Source organism: Lithobates pipiens, unplaced genomic scaffold (genome assembly GCF_037356315.1).
Source record: "Lithobates pipiens isolate NorthernLeopardFrog02 unplaced genomic scaffold, aLitPip1_a1.2 Scaffold_10, whole genome shotgun sequence".
Taxonomy (NCBI): domain Eukaryota; kingdom Metazoa; phylum Chordata; class Amphibia; order Anura; family Ranidae; genus Lithobates; species Lithobates pipiens.
In genome coordinates this window covers 85848839-85873446 of record NW_027507686.1, presented here as the reverse complement: position 1 = coordinate 85873446, position 24608 = coordinate 85848839, and the positions used below count along the sequence as shown (strand labels likewise).

General features: G+C 45.9%; 1 protein-coding gene across 1 annotated transcript in view; it reads right to left on the bottom strand.

Moving 5' to 3' along the window:
* LOC143933648 (uncharacterized) overlaps positions 1 to 24608 on the bottom strand; it is a 42585-nt gene that overhangs the window by 5321 nt on the left and 12656 nt on the right. The window contains exon 2 of the mRNA XM_077456604.1: positions 18852 to 18959. Within this exon, the coding sequence (XP_077312730.1) occupies positions 18852 to 18959 (108 nt within the window). The remainder of the gene's footprint in view (positions 1 to 18851; positions 18960 to 24608) is intronic.

Sequence of the window (24608 nt, the reverse complement as noted above, 5' to 3'; positions counted from 1 at the left end):
GCTAGCTATTACTATTAGGTCCACAAAGGTCCTTTTAAGGACTGGTATAGTTGTACAGTATATAGGGTGCTGGTGCATTGCTGTGCTGCAGATTACTGCTAGTTTTTGCAGCTGTCTTTTATCAATGTAGGGACTGAGGGACAGCATGCAAATCACTAGCTACTAGGTCCACAAAGGTCCTTGTAAGGACTGGTATAGGGGTACAATATATAGGGTGCTGGTGCAGGGCTGTGCTGCAGATTACTGCTGGTTTCTGCAGCAGTCTTTTATCAGTGTAGGGACTGAGGGATAGTCTGCAAATCACTAGCTACTAGGTCCACAAAGGTCCTTGTTAGGACTGGTATAGGTGTACAATATATAGGGTTGTGGTGCACTGCTGCTGACTGCTGCCGTATTCTGCAGCAGTCTTTTATCAGTGTAGGGACTGAGGGACAGTCTGCAAATCACTAGCTACTAGGTCCACAAAGGTCCTTTTAAGGACTGGTATAGGTGTACAATATATAGGGTGCTGGTGCAGGGCTGTGCTGCAGATTACTGCTGGTTTCTGCAGCAGTCTTTTATCAGTGTAGGGACTGAGGGACAGTCTGCAAATCACTAGCTACTAGGTCCACAAAGGTCCTTTTAAGGACTGGTATAGGTGTACACTATATAGAGTTGTGGTGCACTGCTGCTGACTGCTGCCCTATTCTGCAGCAGTCTTTTATCAGTGTAGGGACTGAGGGACAGTCTGCAAATCACTAGCTACTAGGGCCACAAAGGTCCTTTTAAGGACTGGTATAGGTGTACACTATATAGAGTTGTGGTGCACTGCTGCTGACTGCTGCCCTATTCTGCAGCAGTCTTTTATCAGTGTAGGGACTGAGGGACAGTCTGCAAATCACTAGCTACTAGGTCCACAAAGGTCCTTTTAAGGACTGGTATAGGTGTACAATATATAGGGTGCTGGTGCAGGGCTCTGCTGCAGATTACTGCTGGTTTCTGCAGCAGTCTTTTATCAGTGTAGGGACTGAGGGACAGTCTGCAAATCACTAGCTACTAGGTCCACAAAGGTCCTTGTAAGGACTGGTATAGGTGTACAATATATAGGGTTGTGGTGCACGGTGCTGGTGTCAGTGCTCTATATCACGGTGCTGATGTCAGTGCTCTATATTACGGTGCTGGTGTCAGTGCTATTTATCACGGTGGTGGTGTCAGTGCTCTATATCTCGGTGCTGGTGTCACTGCTCTATATCACGGTGCTGGTGTCAGTGCTCTATATCACGGTGCTGGTGTCAGTGCACTCTATCACGGTGCTGGTGTCAGTGCTCTATATCACGGTGCTGGTGTCAGTGCACTCTATTACGGTGCTGGTGTCAGTGCTCTCTATCTTGGTGCTGGTGTCAGTGCTCTCTATCTTGGTGCTGGTGTCAGTGCTCTATATCACGGTGCTGGTGTCAGTGCTCTATATCTCGGTGCTGGTGTCAGTGCTCTATGTGCTGGTGTCAGTGCTCTATATCACGGTGCTGGTGTCAGTGCACTCTATCACAGTGCTGGTGTCAGTGCTCTCTATCATGGTGCTGGTGTCAGTGCTCTCTATCATGGTGCTGGTGTCAGTGCTCTCTATCACAGTGCTGATGATCATCTCCTGCACCCTCTTCATAGCCTACCCTGACCTTTCCTCTCCTCCATTGCCTTCATGCGCTCCTGAGTCCTGAATTGTCAAAATTTCACAGATAAAAAAAGAATGCTTGTAGTTGTTGATCCCAGATTCACTTCATACATGTGTTATGTCAGTGGCCATGTGGTGGGACTATGTGTGCACAGCTAGTAAGTATTTTGTGGCTGAAAATATGACCTGTAGGTTTTTAAGGTTCGCCTGCCATTGAAGTCAATGGGGCCCGCCGCAAACTTTTGGTCGCGGTCGCGAAACGTCCCATCGGAAGTTCGTCCATCTCTACTTGAGACCCTAACATTCCAGAAAAGTACAAATACCCCCCAAATGACTCAGTTTTGGAAAGAAGACATTCCAATGTATTTAGTAAGAGGCATGATGAGTTTTTTGAAGTTGTCATTTTTTCCCACAATTCTTTGCAAAATCAAGATTTTTTTTTCCACCAAATTGTCATATTATCAGGTTATTTCTCACACACAGCATATGCATACCACAAATTACACCCCAAAATACATTCTGCTATTACTCCCGAATATGGCAATACCACATGTGTGAGACTTTTACACAGTGTGGCCACATACAGAGGCCCAACATGCAGGGAGCACCTGCAGGCGTTCTGGAGCACCCAGGCCAATTCTGACATTTCTCTCCTACATGTAAAAATCATAATTTATTTGCTAGATAATTACATAGAACCCCAAAACATTATATATGTATTATATATTTGCAGCAATTTTTCGAACGCGTTTTTTTGGGAAAAAAAACTGTTTTGTGCTTTAAAAAAAAAAAAAACAGTAAAGTTAGCCCAATGTTTTTGCATAATGTGAACGATCAAGTTACACAGAGTAAATCGATACCTAATATGTCACCCTTCAAAATTGCACACGCTCGTGGAATGGCGCCAAACGTCGCTACTTAAAAATCCCCATAGGCGACGCTTGAATTTTTTTTTACTGGTTACATGTTTTGAGTTACAGAGGTGGTCTAGGGCCAAAATTATTGCTCTCGCTGTAACGTTTGCAGCGATACCTCACATGTGTGGTTTGAACACCGTTTTCATATGTGGGCAGGACTTACGTATGCGTTCGCTTCTGCATGCGAGCTCACAGGGACAGGGGCGCTTTAATTTTTTTTTTAATATTGTTCATTTTACTTTATTTATTTTAGTTTGACACTTTTTTCCCCAAAAATACATTTTTTGATCACTTTTATTCCTATTATAAGGAATGTAAACATCCCTTGTAATAGGAATATGGCATGGCAGGTCCTCTTTACAGTGAGATATGGGGTCAATAAGACTCCACATTTCACCTCTAGGCTGGGAAGTCTGAAATAAAAATAAATGATTCTGGCTTTGCTCATATTGGCGAGTCGGCAGAAGCACCGGAGGGCGGCGGGAGGGGGGGTCGTCCCCTCTCGCCTCCTGTAAGAATGATCAAGCAGCGGAACAGCCGCTATGATTGTTCTTATGGTGTAGGGAATCGCCTACACCATAAAAAAAGCTGATATCTGAATGATGCCTGTAGCTACAAAGTCAAGGACATCATATGACGGCCAGTGGGCAAGAAATGGTTAAAATGCATTTTTTTTTTAACACAAAGTTGTCCATTTATACAATATTTCTAACACATAGCATGTACATACCAAAAATGACACCCAAAAATAGATTCTCCTACTCCTCCTGAGTATGGCGATAACACGTGTGTGAGACTTCCACAGCTTGGCAACATACAGAGGCTGAGTACAGCCAAGCATGGCCGAGCATAGCTGGGTATCACAGAGTATTGCAGGGTATCACTGAGTATGGCTGGGTATTGCAGGGTATCACAGAGTATGGCTGGGGATTGCAGGGTATCACGGAGTATGGCTGGGTATTGCAGGGTATCACCGAGTATGGCTGGGTATCACCGAGTATGGCTGGGTATTGCTGGGTATGGCCATTTATGGAAGAGTATTGGCAGGGTATTGCAGAGTATTGCTGGGTATTGCAGATTATTGCTGGGTATTGCAGAGTATTGGCAGGGCATTGCTGGGTATTGCAGAGTATTGGCAGGGCATTGCAGAGTATTGGCAGGGTATTGCAGAGTATTGGCAGGGCATTGCAGAGTATTGGCAGGGCATTGCTGGGTATTGCAGAGTATTGGCAGGGCATTGCTGGGTATTGCAGAGTATTGGCAGGGAATTGCAGGGTTAATTGTCGGTGAGCAGCGCTGTGGGCACTGCAGATCCAGCCCTCAGCACTGCTGTCACTAATCTCTCCCCTCTCACTGTACCGATTGTTCCGGTGGTCACGGATGCTCTCGAGTGCGTGCCCCAGGGGGAGCGCGAGAGCGGAATTCTGGGAGGACGTATAGGGTTAAGCAACCGCCCTGTAGCCGTCATTCGGCTATGGGCCGGTTGTTTAAGTGGTTAATGCATACAATGCATCAAAGTAGAACTATAGGCAAAACATTTTTTTTCATTTTGGATAGAGCAAGGGAGGGTTATAACCCCTGTAAGATTTTTTTTTCGCCTTCTGTATCCCATTGCAGAGATTTCCCTTCACTTCCTGTCCCATATCCAAACAGGAAGTGAGGGGAAATCCCTGCAAATTAAGGGAATTCCTTGAGGACCCCCAGGTCACCAGAACTAGTGTTCCCATTGGAACATTTCCCCTCTATTACTTTTCTGGGAACAACCCAAAATGTGGGATTTTCTCTTACTTTTGTTCTTAATGATAATGGTAAACAGGTCAAACTGAGGGGGTGAATATCCTTAAAGGGGGGCACAGACAGCAAAAAAAACAGACAGGTGTTCTAATCTATCTCAAAGTTTATCCTTTAGTTATACCTTAAGGTAAGGTGACCAGATTTTTAAAAGTAAATCCGGGAACATTTTTTTTTTTTTATTGTCAAATGGTAGACTATTTTATAAGCATATTTACCTTGACTGTTGTATGCAGTGTATGTGGTATGTGCTTATGGAATGATTGTATGATATATACATTATTTCTCACATTTCCCCCATTAGATAAAAAAAAATATATGGTTCTTAGAATTTTTGGGGATATGACTACCAAATGTTAAGAAGATAAGATAGAGAAAAAACTTGTACGGAGGTATGGGGAGGCAAAATTCAAATCCAATCTGTGCAGGGGCAGCTCCAGACAATTTTTTTTTTGGGGGGGGGGGGGGGAGTGCTATGGTGGTGCTGGAGGTAAAAGTGAGGGTGCTAATGGGGTGTTCTACCTGTGGGTGTGCCCAAAAGTGGGTGTGGCCAGCAAGTTGCCACAAGCAGAAAGTGGAGGTTTCTTCATGGCGTACAATGGTGATCAATATTTTCCGGTTTCTATATACCAATTAAAAGCCACGAAATGCAGCACAACTCTACAATTCCTATATACAATTCTACAAATGGACTGATAAGTGCAATGGTAACACTTATAAATGAATATCCAGTGCAAATCAACCATTGTATTGCAATATAGTAGGAATGGTGTCATCCCCTCTACAAAAATATTTTGAAAAATTGCAGAGCTTCAATGTGCAAATAATGGTGAACCCCCCTATATACAATAATAATAACAGAGATGCAAATCAACCAGTGTATTAGAACATCGTAGTGATGGTGTCACCCTCTTTTCAAGAGGTGAGAAATATTGCAAAGCTGTAATGTGCAAATATTGGTGAAACCCCCATAGATACTCATAATAAAATGTACAATTGATGAACACATTTTACATTTTATTATTCTATCCATTAATAGGTGTTACCATTTGTACAATTTTATAGATGACGTGTAGGACAGCGCTGCATTTTTTACTTTTTATTGATTCACGTTAGATGAGGGAATCAGCTAACAATATTCTCTTATTGCTTTTGAAATATTTCTAGTAGTGGTTTTACTTGATTTGTTATGTCCTCTGTATACTGGTAACCACTCTGCATATTGGTGGTCAGTGTGCCCCCTCTATGCTGGTGGTACGTACAGAAGGATGCTACATTTAGAGTGCAGGGCTCAGGAGGATGCTATGTACAGAGTGCAGGGCTCAGAAGGATGCTATGTACAGAGTGCAAGGTTCAGGAGTGCATTGTACAGAGTGCAAGGTTCAGGAACTAGTTAAACTGCAAAGACACCAATTAAACATTGCACACTTGTCTTCTAAAATCTTGATTACCAGCATACAGGAGCCGAGGCAAGAATGCAGGCATCACATGTATAATAAATGAGTGCAGCCTAATAAGACATGCAGCAGTGTGAACTAAACATCCATCCAGCACAGCCAAGGATTGGTGGGCAAGCAGGAGGTGTGTGGCCAGGGCGGGTGCAAGGATTTCCCCCCCCCAGATTTAATTTAAGTCCCCCAAAGCCCTGACAGCATATACATCTAATTTGTGAGCTCTGCTGCCTATCTGCAAAGCAGCCAGGGTTTAATGTAAAGACTGTTCTGGTACATCATTAGTTAACAGAAAGCAGTTGTAGCACTCTGTACAAAGCACTCCTGAACCTTGCACTCTGTATGTAGCATCCTTCTGAGCCCTGCAAAGCAGAATGCTAAAGCCTTCTCAGGGGCACCCCCGCTCATTCGGGTGGGGGGAAAGGTCCTGCAATTCTCAAGATCTGGCAGGAACAATGTCAAGACAGATGGATTTCTGCAGTTTTTTTCTCTAGGTTACATCTAGAGTTCCGAGAATTTCAGTTTCCTCGTTTTTTCTAAGGAAAAATGTTCCCAAGTATCCAGAGAAAAAGAAGTCTCTCTTTCTGGCCTCTGGGTCATCTATTATCCCAGTCAGTGATATCAGAGGTTCCCTTAGTGGAACAGGGCAAATGGTTTGGCTCAAACCTTTTATGGTTCCACAACCAAACAGAGAGGTAAGACCCATTCTAGATCTTGAAGATCTGAATCGGCACTTAAACATCCAATCCTTTCATAATCCGATCGGTTGTGTCCATTCTGCAAGGAGGGGAGTTTTTTTTTTGGGCTTCAATCGATATCAAAAATGCATATCTCCATGTGCCAAATTCTACGCTCAGCAGAAATCTCTGCGTTTTGAAATATATAATCATCATTTCAGTTGTGGCCCTGCCATTGGGTTTAGCCACAGCACGACCGGTGAAAGATTCTGGCACCTCTTTAGCCAGATTAAGGGCTCGGGGCATAACGGTCCTAGCCTATTTAGAAGATCTACTTTTAATAGATCATTCAGTCTCGGGTCTAAACCAGAGTCTGATCACAGCTGTAACTTCCTGAAATCTCTGGGTTGGATAACCTAGGAAGAGCTTCCTTAAAACCACCAAGGAGATTACAATACTTGTGGCTGGTTATAGATACCATACAGAAGAAGGTATTCTTACCCCAGACAAGAATCGGTTCCATTGTAGGACTAATTCAACTTATCAAAACATAGAAAAATCCTTCCATTTGGCTGTGCATGAAATTGTTAGGGGAAATGGTGGCCTCCTTCAAGGCCATCCCTTACGCGCAGTTTTTACTCAAAAATTGCAAAGCATCATCCTCTTGGTCTGGAATAAAAAGATCCAGGCCTTGTTTGTTTCCAATACGCTTGGCTCCCGATGTAAGTCAGAGCCTAAATTGGTGGTTGTTATCCAGCAAAAGGGAAAATCTCTTCTACCTGTATCCTGGAGGGTGTTAACATCAATCACCAGGGGGGCACGAGAGGTCGTGCAGCCGAAATAGAGGTGAATAATGTTCTAGCTTGGGCAGAACACAACATTCCTTGTCTATCAGAAATTTTTCATTTCAGGAATAGAGAATTGGCAGGCAGGCTACTTGAGTCGCCAACAATTATTTCCAGGAGAATGATCTCTTCACCCCAACATCTTCCTAGCGATATGTCAGAAATTGAGTATTCCGGGCATGGACCTATTCGCGTGCAGATTCAACAACAATGTCGACAACTTTGTGTCGGGAACAAGGGATCCGTGGAATAGACACATTAGTCTTCCCATGGGATAATTTCTCACAAATCTATGCATTTCTTCCAGTTCTGCTACTTCCGTGCCTTATCCGTGGGAATAAGCAGGAGAGGAAGGAGGTGATTCTGGTGACCCCAGTGGGTCCCAGAAGATCTTGATTTACCGAGATCATAAAGGTCACAGTAGGAGTCCTTCGGACTCTGCCATTATAGCCAGACCTTCTCGCACAAGGTCCGGTATTTCATCCTACATTACGGACAAAAAATGAACAGGTTTGACTGTTGAATCCCACTTTATAAAAGATCATGGGTGATCTCCTTCAGTAGGGTCTATTTTGATTAATGCCAGGAAGCCGGCTTCCAGAGTCATTTTACTATAGAGTCTGGAAGGCATATGTTTCTTGGTGTGGATCCAGGGGTTGGCACCCCAGGAAGTATGTCATAGACAGGATCCCTTATTTCCTGCATATGGGATCTGTAATGAAGCTGGCTTTGTCAGTGTTTTTTTTCAATGGCCTCTTGCTTCCCACTCTTGGTGCGTACCTTATTCAGGGGGTAACACAGATTAATCCCCCTATCAAGGCACCTCTAAAATTCTTAGGATTTAAAATTGGTCTTATCGGCTTTGCTAAATGAGCCATTTGAGCCTTTACGAGAAATTCCCTTGGTTTTTTGGACAAGAAAGATAATCTTTCTGGTTGCCATTTCTTCTACTAGAAGAATATCGAAACTAGCGGCTCTGTTTTGTAAAGAGCCATATTTGATCATGCATAAGGATGAGGTGGTTTTATGTCCTCATCCTGAATTCCTACCGAAAGTGGTAACAGTTTTTTTTCATTTAAAGCAAGATATTATTCATCCTTCTTTTTCCCAAAGCCTCAATCTAGGGAATAGAAGGCACTACATTCCCTTCATATAGTAAGAGAGAGTCTATTTTAAGGTGACCGTTCAGGTTCGCAAAACAGATGTTTTTGTTTGTACTGCCAGATGGTCAGGGGAGGGCTGACAGCCTTAGGCCTGGGGGGCAAGTCCAGTCAAGTGGCCCACTTTAACCCCGAATAAGTTCACTATCTATGCCCACCTTGTATTACAAGGTTACCCATGGCTAGTGGCCAGCAGAGCCCTACAGGCCATGATAAGCTCCCAGCAGGACCTACAGGTGCATGGCCAGCTCCCAGTCTGTGGGTCCTGCTGGGCACTAGCCATAGCCAGCTCCCAGTAGGACCAACAGGCAGCGGTGGTGCGTCCATAAAGGCGCAGGAGCGCCGCCCCCCTGTCACTCGCTCTCTCACATAGATAGATTGCATGAATCTATATATGATTGCCGCTGCCGCCCCCTATTCATGTGCCTGGTCCTTTGTTGGGCGCCATGCATATGAATTACAGCGGCGGAGTTTCTTTGGAAATGCCTGATTAGAGCCATAGGCTCAAATAGGCTTCCTGATTAGAGCCATGGGCTCTAATAGGCTTCCAAAAGGGAAAACAGCGGGCACACTTCTGTGCGTTCGCCAATTACTTATTGGTGTGTTAGAGAACCGAAGACATCGCTTTCCTAACACTGACCTGGCTCACAGCCAATCAGGTTGCTCAGGTCATGTTACCTGTCACCTGATTGGCTGAAACAACAGGCGCCGCTATTGGACGCCTGATGGGAGGAAAAGAAGTGCAGGAGACGCATGAAGGACCCACTCGTTGTTGTCACCTGCTGCCCCACAAGACAGGGCAAGTGCAGGGCAGAAGGCAAGCGGGCGGCACACTGTCACACTGGCAGCATTTGATTGGCACAGTGGCTGCGAATAATTTTTTTTTTTTTCACATTTTTTTCAGTTTGCCCCCCCCCCCCCAAAATATTTTAGCACCAGCCGCCACTGCCAACAGGCCATGATTAGTTCCAGCAGGACCCACAGGGAATGGCCAGCTCCCAGCAGGACATCATGTACTGTACCATTCCCGAGTCTCTGCAGGTGATCCCTCTGTGTAACGCGGGGACAAGGTCATCCAGTGCCCAGGCAAAGATAGCAAACTGCGCCCCCCCCCCCCAGGTGGAAGAGGGAATGGGGGTAATAGTGCCATAATGTTTGTGACGTGCTGTGCGGTCACTGGAAGGAAAAAAAATGCTGCTGCATTTCTGTCAGTTTGAGAAGGACTGATTGATAACTATGTCAGTGCCATCCAGTGCACTGCGATAAAATGTAGAATTACTGTATTTTATTGCAGCTTACTGCACCGCACCTCTGGACGGTACTGCAGTGTAAATGGGGCACATAGAGAACAGTTGTATTCTATGTGCTCTAGCAGTGACTGGTATTTTTTTCAGTGTGGAAAAATGCCAGTCACTGCACTAGTGTGAAAAAGCCCAAATTCTGTAGTATAAGTTAATGGAGAGTGAGGGGCTGCATGTGTTAGACTGAGGCATGATTCTGACAGAACTATTGTATTAGATAAAAGTAAGCTGGGATGGAAAGGGTGTCAGCCCAAGTACATGTGTGGAATGCCCAGAGCTGAGAGGCTACAGTGATTTATATGAAAAGAGCAGAATTACAAAACAGGAGAGAAGATAAAATGAATGGGAAAAAGATAAGTGAATTGGTGCAAGGAGAGTCTGACTTACCTACAGCAAGATTGTACCAACCAGGAGAGATGAGTACACAGAGGGAGGGGGAGGGGGATGAAGCATGAGTGAAATCAGCCTGGAATAAATGAAAGAATCTGAACAGAAACAAACGTGATGTGTCCTGGAAGGAGAGAGAGGTTATAGGAGAGCAGACAGTAGGAGAGTTAACACAGCAGCAGGAGAATGATAGCTTTGAAGTTGCTGGCTGACCGGCCCCCCTGTGAAGTGATGGGTCTCCCTGCCGGGAGTAGAAGTTACCTGCTTCGCTGCTCAGTTCCCTCTAATCTCTACCCACCAGACTACAACTCCCAGAATGCAGCGCAGCAGCAACACAGCCAATCAGCGGCCGACTTCCTCAAAAAAAAAAAAAAAGTCAACAAACAGCGGCTGTTTTGATTAAAAGTTAGAAGGGCCTGGGGGGAGATTTCCACCCTGCCCCCTGGCCCAGCCCACCCCTGCGGGCAATGTAGGAGAGCTAGCCTAGCGTCCCTTCGAATCATTAGATGAAAGAGTGTCTGCAGTAAACCAAAGATCCTAGACCAGAACCCCACCAACCTTGGGCAAGCCCACCATGTGTGCATGACATCGCCTCGCTGTCCACAGTTGCGGAAGCATCTGTCAGTACTCCCAGGGAATGCCCGAGCCGTGCAGGCAGGTACCCAGTACCATCGGGACATTACTTTATATGCGGCCTCTAAGGTATTTGTGTTGAACGAGCATTTGGCGACCGTGTGCCAGGCTCTGTTCCAATTCTCTGGGTCTACTGGGGCCTGAAGGTCCTTTTCCCATTGAGTCATATAAGAGAGGGGTGCCGATGGCGGGCGACCATTCAGGGAGGCATAAATGGTCGAGATGAGGCCCGGGGACCCTGGGGAGTGATGGCATGTATGTTCAAAAAAAGTTTTTTGGAAGGGATAGGTGGACGTGCGGCGCAATGCTACAATCCAGTGCTTTAATTGGATGAAGTGATAATGCTCCGTGACCGGCGCCCCCTGCGCTTCCCTAATACTCTCCCAGGAGGGGAATGAGCGTGAAGATAGAAAATTTTGGACTTGTGGGTAGCCATGCAAAGACCACCAGGAGAATGCCTGGGGCTCCACATGACCGGGAGGGAAAAGAGGGTTATTGGTGATGGGGAGTAGGGGTAGGAAGGGGGACATCAGATTGTTAACCGATCGAACTGAGTCCCACACCTGCAGACCATGAAGCAGCATGGGGCTCAGAGAGGGAGGGCGTAGATTCCTGGGGAGCCAGAGGAGTGCCTGAAGTGAACACGGGTCAGAACCAGGTACCTCCAGGAGCACCCACAGAGGAACATCCGTGGTTGCATGAAGCATGGTCAATGGGGAGATCTGGGCCGCTATGTAGTATTTAGAAATATTGGGGACCCCCAGGCCTCCCCAGAGCCTATGGGTATAAAGGGTCGCTCTAGGTACCCTGGGGCGTTTGCGCGCCCATATAAATTGGAGGATCCTATTCTGCAGGAGTCGAAGGAAAAAAGCGGGTACCCGGACAGGCAAAGTGCGAAAATAATAAAGGACTTTGGGGAGTATCGTCATCTTTGCCGCCGAGATCCTCCCTACCCAGAAGAGTGAGGGAAATTGCCAGGCTTGCATAAGGGTGGACACCATGCGTAACAGGGGATAATAATTGGCAGAGAATAGGGAGGAGTAAGCTGGAGTCAATTTGACACCTAAATAGTCAATCGAGTGAGATGCCCAACGATAAGGAAAATGGTCCTGAAGTCTCTGTACCAGTTCCAGAGGGAGGTTAACATTCAGCGCTGTGGTTTTGGAGGGGTTAATTTGAAGACCTGAGAAGGCTGAAAATTGATCTAATACAAGTTGCAGGTTGGGCAGGGAGATGAGCGGGTTTGAAATGGTCAAAAGGGCGTCGTCCGCAAATAGGTTCACTTTGTATTGAGTGCCCGCGTAAGGAATTCCCGAGATATCGCTATTGGCCCTGATCGCCGCCGCCAGGGGCTCCAATGCTAGGATAAACAGTGCCGGGGACAGGGGGCAGCCCTGTCTAGTTCCCCGGAGTATCGGGAAAGGGTCAGAGAGGAAGCCGGCGTATTTTACTGACGCCGACGGTGCGGAATATAGGGCCTGGATCCATCGCAGGAAATGTGGACCAAATCCCCACTTGGTTAGAACAAAATAAAGGTAATCCCACGAGAGCGAATCAAACGCTTTATATATATCTAGGGAAAGCAAGAGTCCTGGTATTTTGCGCTGATTAAGTATATGGAGGAGATGGACCACCTTGCGGATATTATCCCCCGCCTGGCGACCGGGCACAAAGTCCACCTGATCCCTGTGAATGAGGGCCTGAAGATATCTGTTGACCCGCGTACTTAGGACCTTGCCCAGTACCTTCAGGTCAACATTCAACAGGGAGATGGGACGAAAGGACTGTGGGTCCGTGGCTTCCTCAGGCGACTTAGGGATCATAGAGATATGGGCTTTCAGTGAGTCCGGCGAGGGTCTCGCACCGTCCCGCCAGGCGTTGAAATAGGATGTGAGATGGGGCGTGAGCAGGGGTGCAAATGTCTTATAATATAGACCGGTGAAGCCGTCCGGACCCGGAGCCTTGGAAGGCTTAACGGACTTTAGGGCTTGGGCGACCTCCATTTCCGTTATAGGAGCATTCAAATTATCTCATGCCGCCAAAGACAATGTAGGAAGGTCAATCGATTGGAAGAATCTCTCAGCCTTGTCTCGGTCGAAGGCTGCCGGTCTATTATATAGGGAGGAGAGGAAGGAGGCAAAGCCTGCTACTACTTTAGATGAATTTGACGTAAATCCCCCTCCCGTCATCTGTAGTCGAACCGGCCTGCCCGGACGTCCCACCGAATTAAGTTTCCTAGCCAACATAGGACCAGGTTTGTTCGAGCAACTATAAAACTTATACTTGGACCAACGCAGGGCCTTTTCCGCCTGAGCAGAGGCGAGCAGGTCCAACTCGGTGGCCAATTTGTCACGTGTCCGCCTATGGGTTACCGTAGGGTGCGCCTTCCATGTCGCGTCCGCCGCCTCTAACAAGGAGGTCAATTCCTGGATCCGCTGCTCCCTGGCCCGTTTTGTACGGGAAGCGATCTGGATCAAATGGCCCCTGACCATCGCCTTGTGGGCTTCCCACAAGTCGACTGGAGAGTCGACTGAGCCTACATTTTCCGCAAAATAAGTTTGGATATGAGTTTCTATCTGGGAGGATGTAGCTTTCGTACTCAGGAGGGATTCGTTAATCCGCCAGAGGTAGGCCGGGCGGGAGAATCCCACCAAAGTGATTCCAAAGATCAGGGGATCATGATCTGACCATGGAGAGGTGGCAATAGCGATCTTTTGTACCAATGGTAGGGAGCTAAGATGCAGAAACACGTGGTCTATTCTACAAAAACACACGTCCACCATGCCATAAGATTGGAAAAGATCATGCAATAGTTGTTCATGAGAGGCATCACGGGACGGAGGCACTTCCCTGAGACTACGCCTGTCCAAAGAGGAGTTAAAAACAGAGTTGGAGTTTCCCATCATAATCAGAAGGCCTTTTTGGTGCCTGGTGATCACTTGGAGCAGGTGGGAGAAAAACTTCTGTTGAAATGAATTAGGAGCGTAGTATCCAACCAAAGTGACCTCCTGGTCCCACAGGGTGCCCTGCAGGATCAAATATCTACCCGTAGGGTCTGCTATATCTTTAGAACAGATAAATTGGAGGTTACGCCGAAAGGCCATCAGCACCCCTCTTTGCTTCTCAGAGGCGGAGGCCGTAAAAAACATTGGATAATGGGGGGAAAAATATTTGGGGGATGAGGATTCGGAGAACCTGGTCTCCTGCAGACACACCACATCAATAGATTGTGATTTTAAATGGCGGAAGACCTTCGATCTCTTATTGGGGGAATTGAACCCATGTATGTTCTGCGAGAATATTTTCAACACATTTTGAGCCATCTGGGGGGTAAAGGAAGGTACATATAATGATAACGGAGCCAGCAAGGTACGTACTTACCCTGATCCCATGGCGAGGCAGTCCGAGCCCGAGTAGGGGAGCGGGAGGGAGAAGAACACAGAGGAGAAGAGAAAGAGAGAGAAGAGGAAACATTGAGTAGACATGTGACACACATAAACACCACAATGGGTGGGCATAGCATCCCGTTACCGGACACTAATAGAGGTGGCTGCACCACCAACCACAAAGCTAACAAATAGTAAAACCTAACAATAGTAGGAACAATAATACTTCAATTTTACTGAGCATTACTACCTTATTACCCTATTACCGCCCCTGCACAGGGCTACGAAAACTAAACCAAAAACAGATGAGACGAGCCAGGCCCATCTCGTAGAACCGCTACCGGGTGGCAGTGATTAGAACTGGCCATGGGACTATAGGTTCTCCCCACCAGGCGCCACCCCGCAGGGAGCGCCCGAGGAGAGGACGCAACCACGGTCTCCAAACGTGACCCCCGCGTTGGTTCGCCGCCAGGCCCCGGGAGTCAAAAAAAAAAGAAAAAAAAAAAAGTATAAGAGGGAGGGAGAGGCAAGGGAAGGGAGGGAGTTAAGTGGAGAGGGGGGGAAGGGGAGCAAGAGGGGGAGCAGGGAGGAGCAGGAGGGGGCAGGAAGGGGGAAAATAGAGGATCAGGGTAAGGGGAGGGGCCATGGATAAGGGGAGGGGGGTGGGGACGAGGGGGGAGGAAGGGTAAAAATATACGAAATAAATATAAGAAAAAAAAGGGGGAAGAGAAAAAAAATAAAAATAAAAAAGGGGAAGAAAAATGCAAAATTGGAGCCCCAGATGGTTCCTAGGGTCCAGAGGGCAACCTGCATACACAATAAGTAGACAATACATACAGTACTCCAGGAACCAGCCCCCCAGACTGCCCCTATCCCACCAGGACTATAGTCCCATTTCACTTTTTCCTTTCTTTTTCTTCCCCTTCCCTCCCCTCCCCAAAAGGAGGAAGGAAAAATACAAAAAAAAAAAAAAAATTTTTAAATTATAAATAACATACATTTTTTGTCCTGATATAGGACCCTCAGGTTAGCTGAGTGGTCTGGGCAAAATTAGGCAGTCTAAGAAGGGCCGGATCACTGGCAGAAGGCAACCAAGCAAACAGCAAAGAATCATGTACGGGCTCATCCGTGCAGTCGTCATCCTGGATCTGAATAGGGGGAATCGCACATGCTGCTGGGCATCAGGTGGGGGTCGTTTCCTGTTGCTGACCGGCTCCCATACACGGCCCAAGCGCCGAGAAGTGGGTTTAGGACCTGGAGCCCTCTCACGGATGCTGGGGTCATCCGGAGGGGGGAGCAAATGTAATGCCTCAAAAGTCGCTTGAGCTTCTTCCACGTTGCGCACAGTGTAGCCCCGACGTTGGTAGGTGAAAGCGAGGCGAAAAGGAAAGCCCCATGTGTATTTAATGTGGCGTTCCACCAGAGCTGAAGTGTATGGCTTTAGTTGACGTCTCTTTAGCACCGTGGTGGGGGCCAGGTCAGTAAAGAGCTGGTATTTGTGACCTTGGAAGTGGAGATCAGGCTTGTCCCGTGCTGCTCTAAGGAGTGTTTCCTTCATACGGTAGTACGTGAACTTGATGATAATGTCCCGAGGGGGGCCCCCCTCCTTCCTCGGCCCCAGGGCCCGATGGATTTGGTCAAACTCCATGCGATCAATAGGGATGCCTGGGACCAGTTCCTGGAATAGGGCCGTGGCTGTGGAAGTTAAGTCCTCAATAGTTTCGGGAAGTCCCCTAAGCCTAAGGTTCCCACATCTAGACCTGTTCTCATAGTCCTCTAATTTTAGGAGAGCTGCGTCCAGGTCCCTGCGCAGGTCTTGTAAGTCCTGCTCATGGTGATCAATGACCGTTGCTGCGGCCTCCATTCTATCTTCCAACGCATTCGTACGGTTGCCAAGTTCACCAATTTCCTTCGTGAGATGCGTGGCCAGTTTGGAGGTGGCTGCTGACAGTTCCCCATGCAGCATGGTTTTAAAACGAGATAGCAGGTCAGCGTCCCGCAATGAAGGCGCTACACATGGTTGTTGGATTCCAGGTATACTTTCTGCATCCGAGCAAGCTTCGGGCTCACCAGTCAGCAGCGGAGGGGTGAAGGCCATGTCCGAGGCCTGCGAATTCAGCGGACCGTCCGGTGGAAAGGCCTCGAGGCTTGCACACACAGCTTGTCTCCTCGAGGTGCTCCGCGCTGTGCCTGATTTGCGTCCCATAATGTCAGCTGCAATTGCGGGGTATATCGAGCCCAAATTAATGTGCAGGAGCGGCGATTTCACTTTCAGTGTGGTCGGTGGTGAAGAAGCGCCATTAGTTTGCGACCATCTTGGTTCTTAGTTCATGGGCACCCTCAGTATGTAATGAGTTTAGGTAATGTCAATGAATTACAGTCTCTCCCCACACCAACAGGCTATGGAAGGAAAAACTTTAGGGTGCTGGGTGTAGCAAGATGGCCGCCGACATCCAGAGCAGGCCGAAGCCAGGGCCTTTCCTAAGAAAAGGGGCTGCTGCTGAGTAGCACGCGGCCTTGGTTCAGGGGGGGTTATCAGGGCCCGTCTTAATCCAGTCCCCTCACAGCCCAGGAAGATGATACCCGCCCGGTTGGGGTAGAATAGCCCGGGGGTAGGAAGCAGCCCGTCCTGTGACTCACCAGGCCCAGAGAAGTCCGTGGAAGGGATCGAGCGGTAGCTCCTGTTTTCGGGGTCCGGCGACCAGGAGGGTCTTCACCTGTCGACCTCCCGCTGCCGATGCGTGGATTCCCGGCCGAAGTGTCAGGCGAGAGCGGCGATCCCGGAGGCAGAGTAGGCCGCAAGATGGCGGCCGGCGCGCCGCTGGTGGGGTCCGCGGCGGGCCGAATCGCTCAGCCCGAGGGTCGAGAGGGGCCGCCAAACCTGGATGGTGCTGTGCAGGAGAGCCCAGGCTAGCAGGTAAGTCCCTTTTGGGATGAAGAAAGGCATCCACAGCGGAGGATGGCTGTGGATTCAGTACCGGCCGGCGGAGCTCAGCCTCAGCGCGTCCTGTCGCCTCGCCGTCCGGCCACACCCCGCTCTATTCTATTTTTAATAAGGATAAACACTGGATGGTAACCGGACCAGCTCTATATAGCGGCACAGGGGCTTACACTGTGGAGGCGCATTAACCCCTTAAGGGGCGGGGGAGCTGGTGAGTGCGGATTATTGTCTTTAAGCACGGAAATCGCACTGGTTGCAATCCAGGAATCCACTAAACATTGAAGCACACTGTCACTTTTGTTCCAGAAGGACTTTCTGATATTATTATTTTTTCTGCAGTTGGATTATTATTATTTTTCTGCCGTTGGATTTTTGTATCAACTTATAATTGCACTCTTCCATTTAGCGATTTTACAAAGTGCAAAGTACTGGATTTACATATTGTGGCACTTTTAGAAGCACGTAGCACTTTTTTCACAGTATATATTGATATTGTGGCACCTTTATAAGCACTTAGCACTTTTTTATAGTATGATTTGCACAAATGCATATATGCACTTTTAACACTGTAGTAAGTGTATTGAAGTTTCTGTACTAACACATAGCATTTTTGTGACAATGTGAGTTAGGATCTTTATAATATCTTTATGCACGTTTCATATTGCCATCCATTTGCACATGTGGAACATTTATTTTTTTATACTTTTATTTATGTGTGTAAAATTGCCATTAAGCAATTTTAACTAGGTTTCACTTTAGTTACACCTTTTGATTTGAAATAGATCCCCGCAGGGACTAGGTATAATTAACAGCAGGTGAGTCTCCTGCAGGTATAACTAATAGCAGGTGAGCGCCGTTACTACCTCCTTAGCATTTATTATACACTGCTACCTAGTAGTTAACCCCTTCACTGCCAGTGTCATTTACACAGGAATCAGTGCATTTGTATAGCACTGATTGTTGTATAAATCACAACAGTTCCAAAAATGTGTCAAAAATGTCCGATGTGTCTGCCATAATGTCGCAGTCATGATAAAAATCGCTGATCACCACCATTACTAGTAAAAAAAATGATTAATAAAAATGGCATAAAACTATCCCCTATTTTGTAAACGCTATAACTTTTGCGCAAACCAATCAATCGCTTACTGTGATTTTTTTTACCAAAAATATGTAGAACAATACGTATCGGCCTAAACTGAGGGAACATTTTTTTTAAATATATTTTTGGGGGATATTACATTCTGGAGGAGGAGAGAAGCAAAAAAAAGATCTATTGAGTTATATAAAAGCTTTGTTTTACTTTGACAATGACACAGGTGTAGCAGTGAAGGACAAGGGCTGGCAAGTGATTTTTTTTCTCAGCTTTAGACGATGCAGACAGCGCTGTCCCAGAGCCAGGAGAGGCGGGACACCCCCCAATGTGTGGCTCCCGGAGCGAACCGCCCAATCCCCGACCACCCCCCCTTGGTAAAAAAACAATATTGGCGTATAACACGCAGGCACTGTTTACCCCCTATTTTTAGGGGAAAAAAGTGTATGTACGCCGATAAATACGGTACCGGTTTTTTTATGTTTATCCCTCAATTTTTTAGGCTGGTGATAGGTTCTCTTTTAAATGTTGTTTGTTATTTCAACCACAAAATTGACATTCTGTAACAAGGTAATCAAAACTAATTTTCAGAAAGTTAAGAAAAAAACAAAACAGAAGTACCTCCATGTCTTCCAAGGCTGGCTTTTTACAGGTTTCAAAATCTTCTTCTTTTAGGCATCCAGTTGGCTCAAAAATTAAATCAATCTGATAAATGATCCCATTTTGAACCTTATAATAAATAGAATAAACAGAGAGTATAAAGTGAACATAAACTACAGTAATCATTCTGCAGTGTTTCATACAGTACAGTACTGTTGATCAGGTCTAGTCAAAATTAGGCCCTCCCCCCAAGATGTATGAGTATTATGTATGATATGTATTTATGTGTAATGTACATAAGCCCACCCTCCCCACAAAAAAAAATTTAGCACCAATCTGCACGATTACCCCCGAAGCATAAATTCCCCCTCCTCCCAGCACAAATCTTTGCCCCCCCCCCCCCAGCTCCAAACCTCTCTTTCTGCAAATCCCCCACCCAAAAAACACTCATCTTAGCGCAAATGCTCTACCCCTCAAATGTCTATCCAAAAGTGCCACACGCACAAATGGGACCTTCAATATCATGGGATCATACAGCTCTACCTCCAGTAATGTGGTGTACCTCATCCAATGCAACAGGTGTAGCAAAGGATCGTATGTTGGTGAAACAGGACAGAAGTTACAAATGAGGATGACATACCATCAAGGAACATAAGGAAGACAGTTTCTGCACACCTATGGGACATCACTTCTCACAACCAGACCATACTTTAGAAAATGGCAATGTTTTAGTTCGTAAAGGGAATTTCAGAACTATCCAGGAAAGGAAAATGTCTGAGCTAAGAATGATACTTCTTTTTGAGACAAAAAACAATAGCCTACATTTAGATATTGCTTTCTTCACCCATTGTCCTACATAATTTTATGACCCTCTCTGTGACTGTCACCCCCCCAGTCTATAGCTTTCCCTCTGTCTTATCTCACTTGCTGATAGCTTTATTACCATTGCCATGCTATTGATTTATATGTGTTTGTTTTTTTTTTGTTTTGTTTTCTTCTAACATTTTACCTTCTGCTAAAACTTTTGTGACTCAGTACTGCTTGAACCTTGAAAAAGGGGACACACCCAGAAAGCTTGTCCATGAAAAATGATATGTTAGTGTAAATAAAAAAAAGTATCACGGACAGTACTCAATTTTCTCTATTGAAATTAATACAATTCTTGAAAAGAAAAAAAAAAGATGGAAGAAATTTACCATCCTTCCTCTATCAAGAATGAAAAAAGAGTTTTTTTTTTTTGTTAATGACATTTTTTATTGAAGATTATATACCGGAACAGGTAAGCTGAACAATACATAGTCAGTAGATATCAGTGGGAGTCCCATGATACCATTTACCATATATGGTCAATGATGTCACCCGGAAACCTCGCCCCCTGTTCTTATATTGCAGCAGCAGGAACCTTAAGATGACATTCAACAGGAGTCAAGTGATAGGTTTGGACATGTCGACATGCTACTTTTTTTTTTCACTGGACAGGTTTGGCAAGCATCAGGCATTGCGATTAACATCACTGCATGACATAATTGAGGATGGAGTAACATCATGGTACATTTTTATAATAAAATTACTTGTCCAAAAGTGTGTGTGTGTTTATTTACCATTACATTTTTTTTTGTGAATAAGGGTAATTCATTCACTTAGGGGTAAATCAGTATCTGGGGACCCCATGTTTTTTTAAAGGAGACTTCCAGATTCCAATAAGTCCCTTGTCCACAGACCCCCACAATCACCTGGAAATGGTTTTGGGAATTAGGCCCTTGCCTTCATCAACAAGGAGACAGGGTGTTTTGCAAGGGATCTCCCTGGCAAGGTACCCTCATCATGTTAAGGGTACATGGCCTGGTAAGGTTCAGGGAGGGGGGGCTGCACACTCTTACCCCCCTTTTCTGGCCACCCAGGCTGCATGCTCACATAAGGGTCTGGTATAGATCTTGTAGGGGACCTCATATGTATTTGTTGTTGTTTTTTTTGCTTGAGGTTTCCCCATAAAATCTATACCAGACTCAATGGGTGTCGTATGGAATTGGAGAAGGACCCTGTGCAATTTTTTTTTTAACTTAACACTATCTCCACTGTTGTTTACATTCACCTTTCAGTCAGGAATCCTCAGATGACAACTGAATGTGCAAGGCAGAGATGAGTCACTGGTTGTCCTAACAACAACTGTTGCCTCCCTAACAACTAGGAGAGAGCTGTCACATTAGTAGTTGTGCTACTGCTAAATGTCTTGCTTCACACTGCAGCTAGAGATTCATTCTGCTGTTTGCACAGGATTCTCCAAAGACAGTACAGTCTTCCTCACCAGGGGTGGCCCGCTCATTCAGGGCGCAAAGTCGCCGCCCTCCCATCCATCCCCGCCTCCCCCTATCTATGCATCTGGGCCCCTTTTTACAATGCGGGGTGGGTGTTTTTTTAAGTATCTTATTAGAGACAGAGGCTCTAATAGGCTTCAAAATAGGGTGACAGAGAATGCGCTTGGAGCCCAGCTAGGTGTGTAACAACAGTGAATGAACATTCACTATTGTAACACTGATCCTTCTCCCGGCAAATCAGAAAGAAGGTCTTGATACCCATCACCCAATTGGCTGAAAGGAAAGGCAATCCTATTGGATGCCTCAGAGCAGAGGAGGAGCCATGTGCTGGAAGCCGCAGATGGCAGAGAGGACACGGAGCTGCTGCAGGCTGCCCGCCGCCCTCTACCCCCCTAGATGGGGTAAGTGACGAACTGACCAGCAATCAATTGCCACCGGCTGCAACCCCCCCCCAAAAAAAAACACAAGCCGACACTGTCCCTCACTTTATTTCTCCTGCTGGTCGAAGCCTATAGTGTAAGCTATTTTCTCTGTTGGTGAATGGGAACTCTCATGGTTGAATGTTCTTTTTTTTTTCCAAATAACAATTTTTATTTTTATACACTTTTTAACATAGGTAGGTGCAGCACTTTACAGGTATGCATAAACATTTTAAAGCTGTCTTTTACATTATCGATGCGCCATAGCAGTTATCGACTAAGTGTATTAACTTGCGAAAGTATTCATATGAGTCGCTAGGGGACTCGTAGCAGGAAGGGAAAGAAGAATAAGAGGGCATCGATCTGGCTTATCTTATCCTCCCAGAGGTGCCACGGCTCCCAGACCTTTCAGTGGGCCTCCAATCTATCCTGTATTCTGGCGGTTTCCATCATCTCCACATCCTTAACCCTGGCATGTAAGGCCTCTGGGAGAGGAGATGAGCGCTGCTTCCAATTTAATGCCACTAGGCATTGGAGCCGCTGTGAGGATGTAGCGTACTAGTTTTTTATCGGGCCCTGGACAAGCCCAGTATAAAAAAAATTGGGGAGAAAGGAATCGCCCCCCCCCCCCCCAAAGAGACGGACCAGCAATTGCTGGACTGAGGTCCAGAAAGGGGTTATTAGGGGACAGCTCCAGAAGAGTGCTCCTACCCCCCAGGCAGTGCCAGCATTTATTGGAGCTTGTGGGATAGATGGCGTGGAGTACCTCCAGAGTCATATACCAAAATTACAGGATTTTATAGGTATTTTCCTTGTATAATGTGCAGAGCGAGCTTTTAGCTGCCTGGGACCAAATGCTTTGCCATTGTTCCACGGGGATCTCCTCGTCCAGTGCCTTTTCCCATTTGACCATATACTCCTGGCGTGGTAGATTGAACTTGGTCTGTAGTTCAGCAAAGGATCGTAGTTTACAGGATCGGGGGTCAACTATGTTCCCGAAGTGGAAAAGGTTCTGTGTAGTCCGCGTCACCAAATGCTTTGCCATTGTTCCACGGGGATCTCCTGACCCAGTGCCTTTTCCCATTTGACCATATACGCCTGTTTGCCCTTAGTTTCCAAAGGATATGCATTCAGTATTTTGTATATATCTGATTAAGCCTTTTTGAGCAGAACCCGCCAGCACTAAGCCCTCAAATGGGGTTGGGGGGGGGAAATTGCAGATTCGGGGTAATGGTCAGGGCATAATGACAAATTTGGAGGTACCCGTAGAACTCCTGGCATGGTAGATTGAGCTTGGCCTGTAGTTCAGCAAAGGATCATAGTTTACAGGATCGGGGGTCAACTATGTTCCCGAAGTGGAAAAGGTTCCGTGTAGTCCACGTCAAGGACATGCGATGAGTGAGGCTACCTTGGGGTTACAAACAAATGAGGTCAGGAGCGAGCTGCTTGAGGTCAGTTTGTGTTAGTGGGACATGGTTGAATGTTCTTAAGCCTTTTTTCTATTAAGACTGAATGTTAGGGAATGAAACATTTACCCAGCAAAAGACAACAATGAAACTGTTGCAAACATTACGGGTTTTATTCATTCAGCTTGCGCGAATGCTTAGACATTCGGAAAGAAAATTTTTATAAATAGATCCCATAGGCTGCATTTACATACTTGTGTAGAGCAAGGGATTCCAATTTTTCCAAATAAAGGGCCAGTTTACTGTTCTTCAGGCTTAGGGGGGCCAGACTGTGGTTGGTGGGAGTAAATATTGCCCTGCCATCAGTAGGAGTACGCAATAGCCCATAATTGGTTTCACTGGTAGGAATAGCACCCCATTGTTGGTATCACTGGGAATAATAGCACGCCATTGTTGCTATCAGCTGGAAGAATAGTGCCCTATCATTAAGTTAGTGGGAGGGATAGTGCCCCAGGGGCAGGATAAAGGCAAGCAAAGGGTCACATCGGGCTCCCGGCCACAGTTTGGAGACCACTGGCGTAGAGGAACTCACTTGTGTGTTTTGTTTTCCAAGTGTTGCGCATAGGGCTGCGCATAGGGCTGCCCTATGCAGGAGAAATGTATCAAAGAAGCTCCAGAGAAGCTGTGTCTGCTACCAATGCCACTAACAATTAAAATAAACCACAAGCACATTTTTTAACTGCGTGGCAAAATGTGTATTTTCTGTGCGCTTTGTTCCAGAAACTCCAAGTGCAAATGAAGCCTCACTGTGGTAGGCAAATGTATGTGGGCATGTTACACACACAGAAGTGGAACCTTTAAAAAAATTGCTTGGCCTTTAAATAAGACCTGACAAAGTAGGATAATATGCTTGTCTACTGAAACAATGCCTTAAAAAGTCTAGAACATTTTCCAAAAGGTGACAGGGAAGAACATTGTTTAAATGTGGATTTAAGAAGTCCTGTTTACTTAGCAGAAGTCTCATTTAATCATTTGGTAAATATTCACTGCAGCTGGAAAATGTGAAGGAGGCACTTTACTTATTTATTAACCATTTCCTCTATTTTTTTCATAAATAGTTCTTAATTAAATCCCCTTTTATTTCAATAAAGCACACAATCTGACTATTCTTGAAACCACTAACACCTATGTATAATCCTAGTAAATAAACGCTGAAAGAATTCAAGAATAGCACCCATTGATAGATACAATATAGATTGTTGGTAATATATTATTAATATATAAGGAAGAAGTGAGACTGCCACTACTGTCTTTCTTCTAAAAGTTCTGGTTGCCTGGCTATCACTTGGCTTCAATATTTTTTGAAGTGTTGGCCCAGAACAAGCATGCAAATCACAACAGTCAGAGTAGTGTCAAAGATTCTGATCTGCATACCTGTCCCAAGGTAAGTGAGACAAAAATTACTGAAGAAATCCTATGGACAGCATCTTCAATACTAGAATGGATTTTAAACATTTGCAAAAAAACACAGCTCTGGCAGATAAAGGGTTAATATATAACTAATGGCAAAACTTTTTTTAAGTTTTGCATAGAGTTTTGGGGGTTTAGGACACCTCTCAGATTTCTATAGCTGTCTGT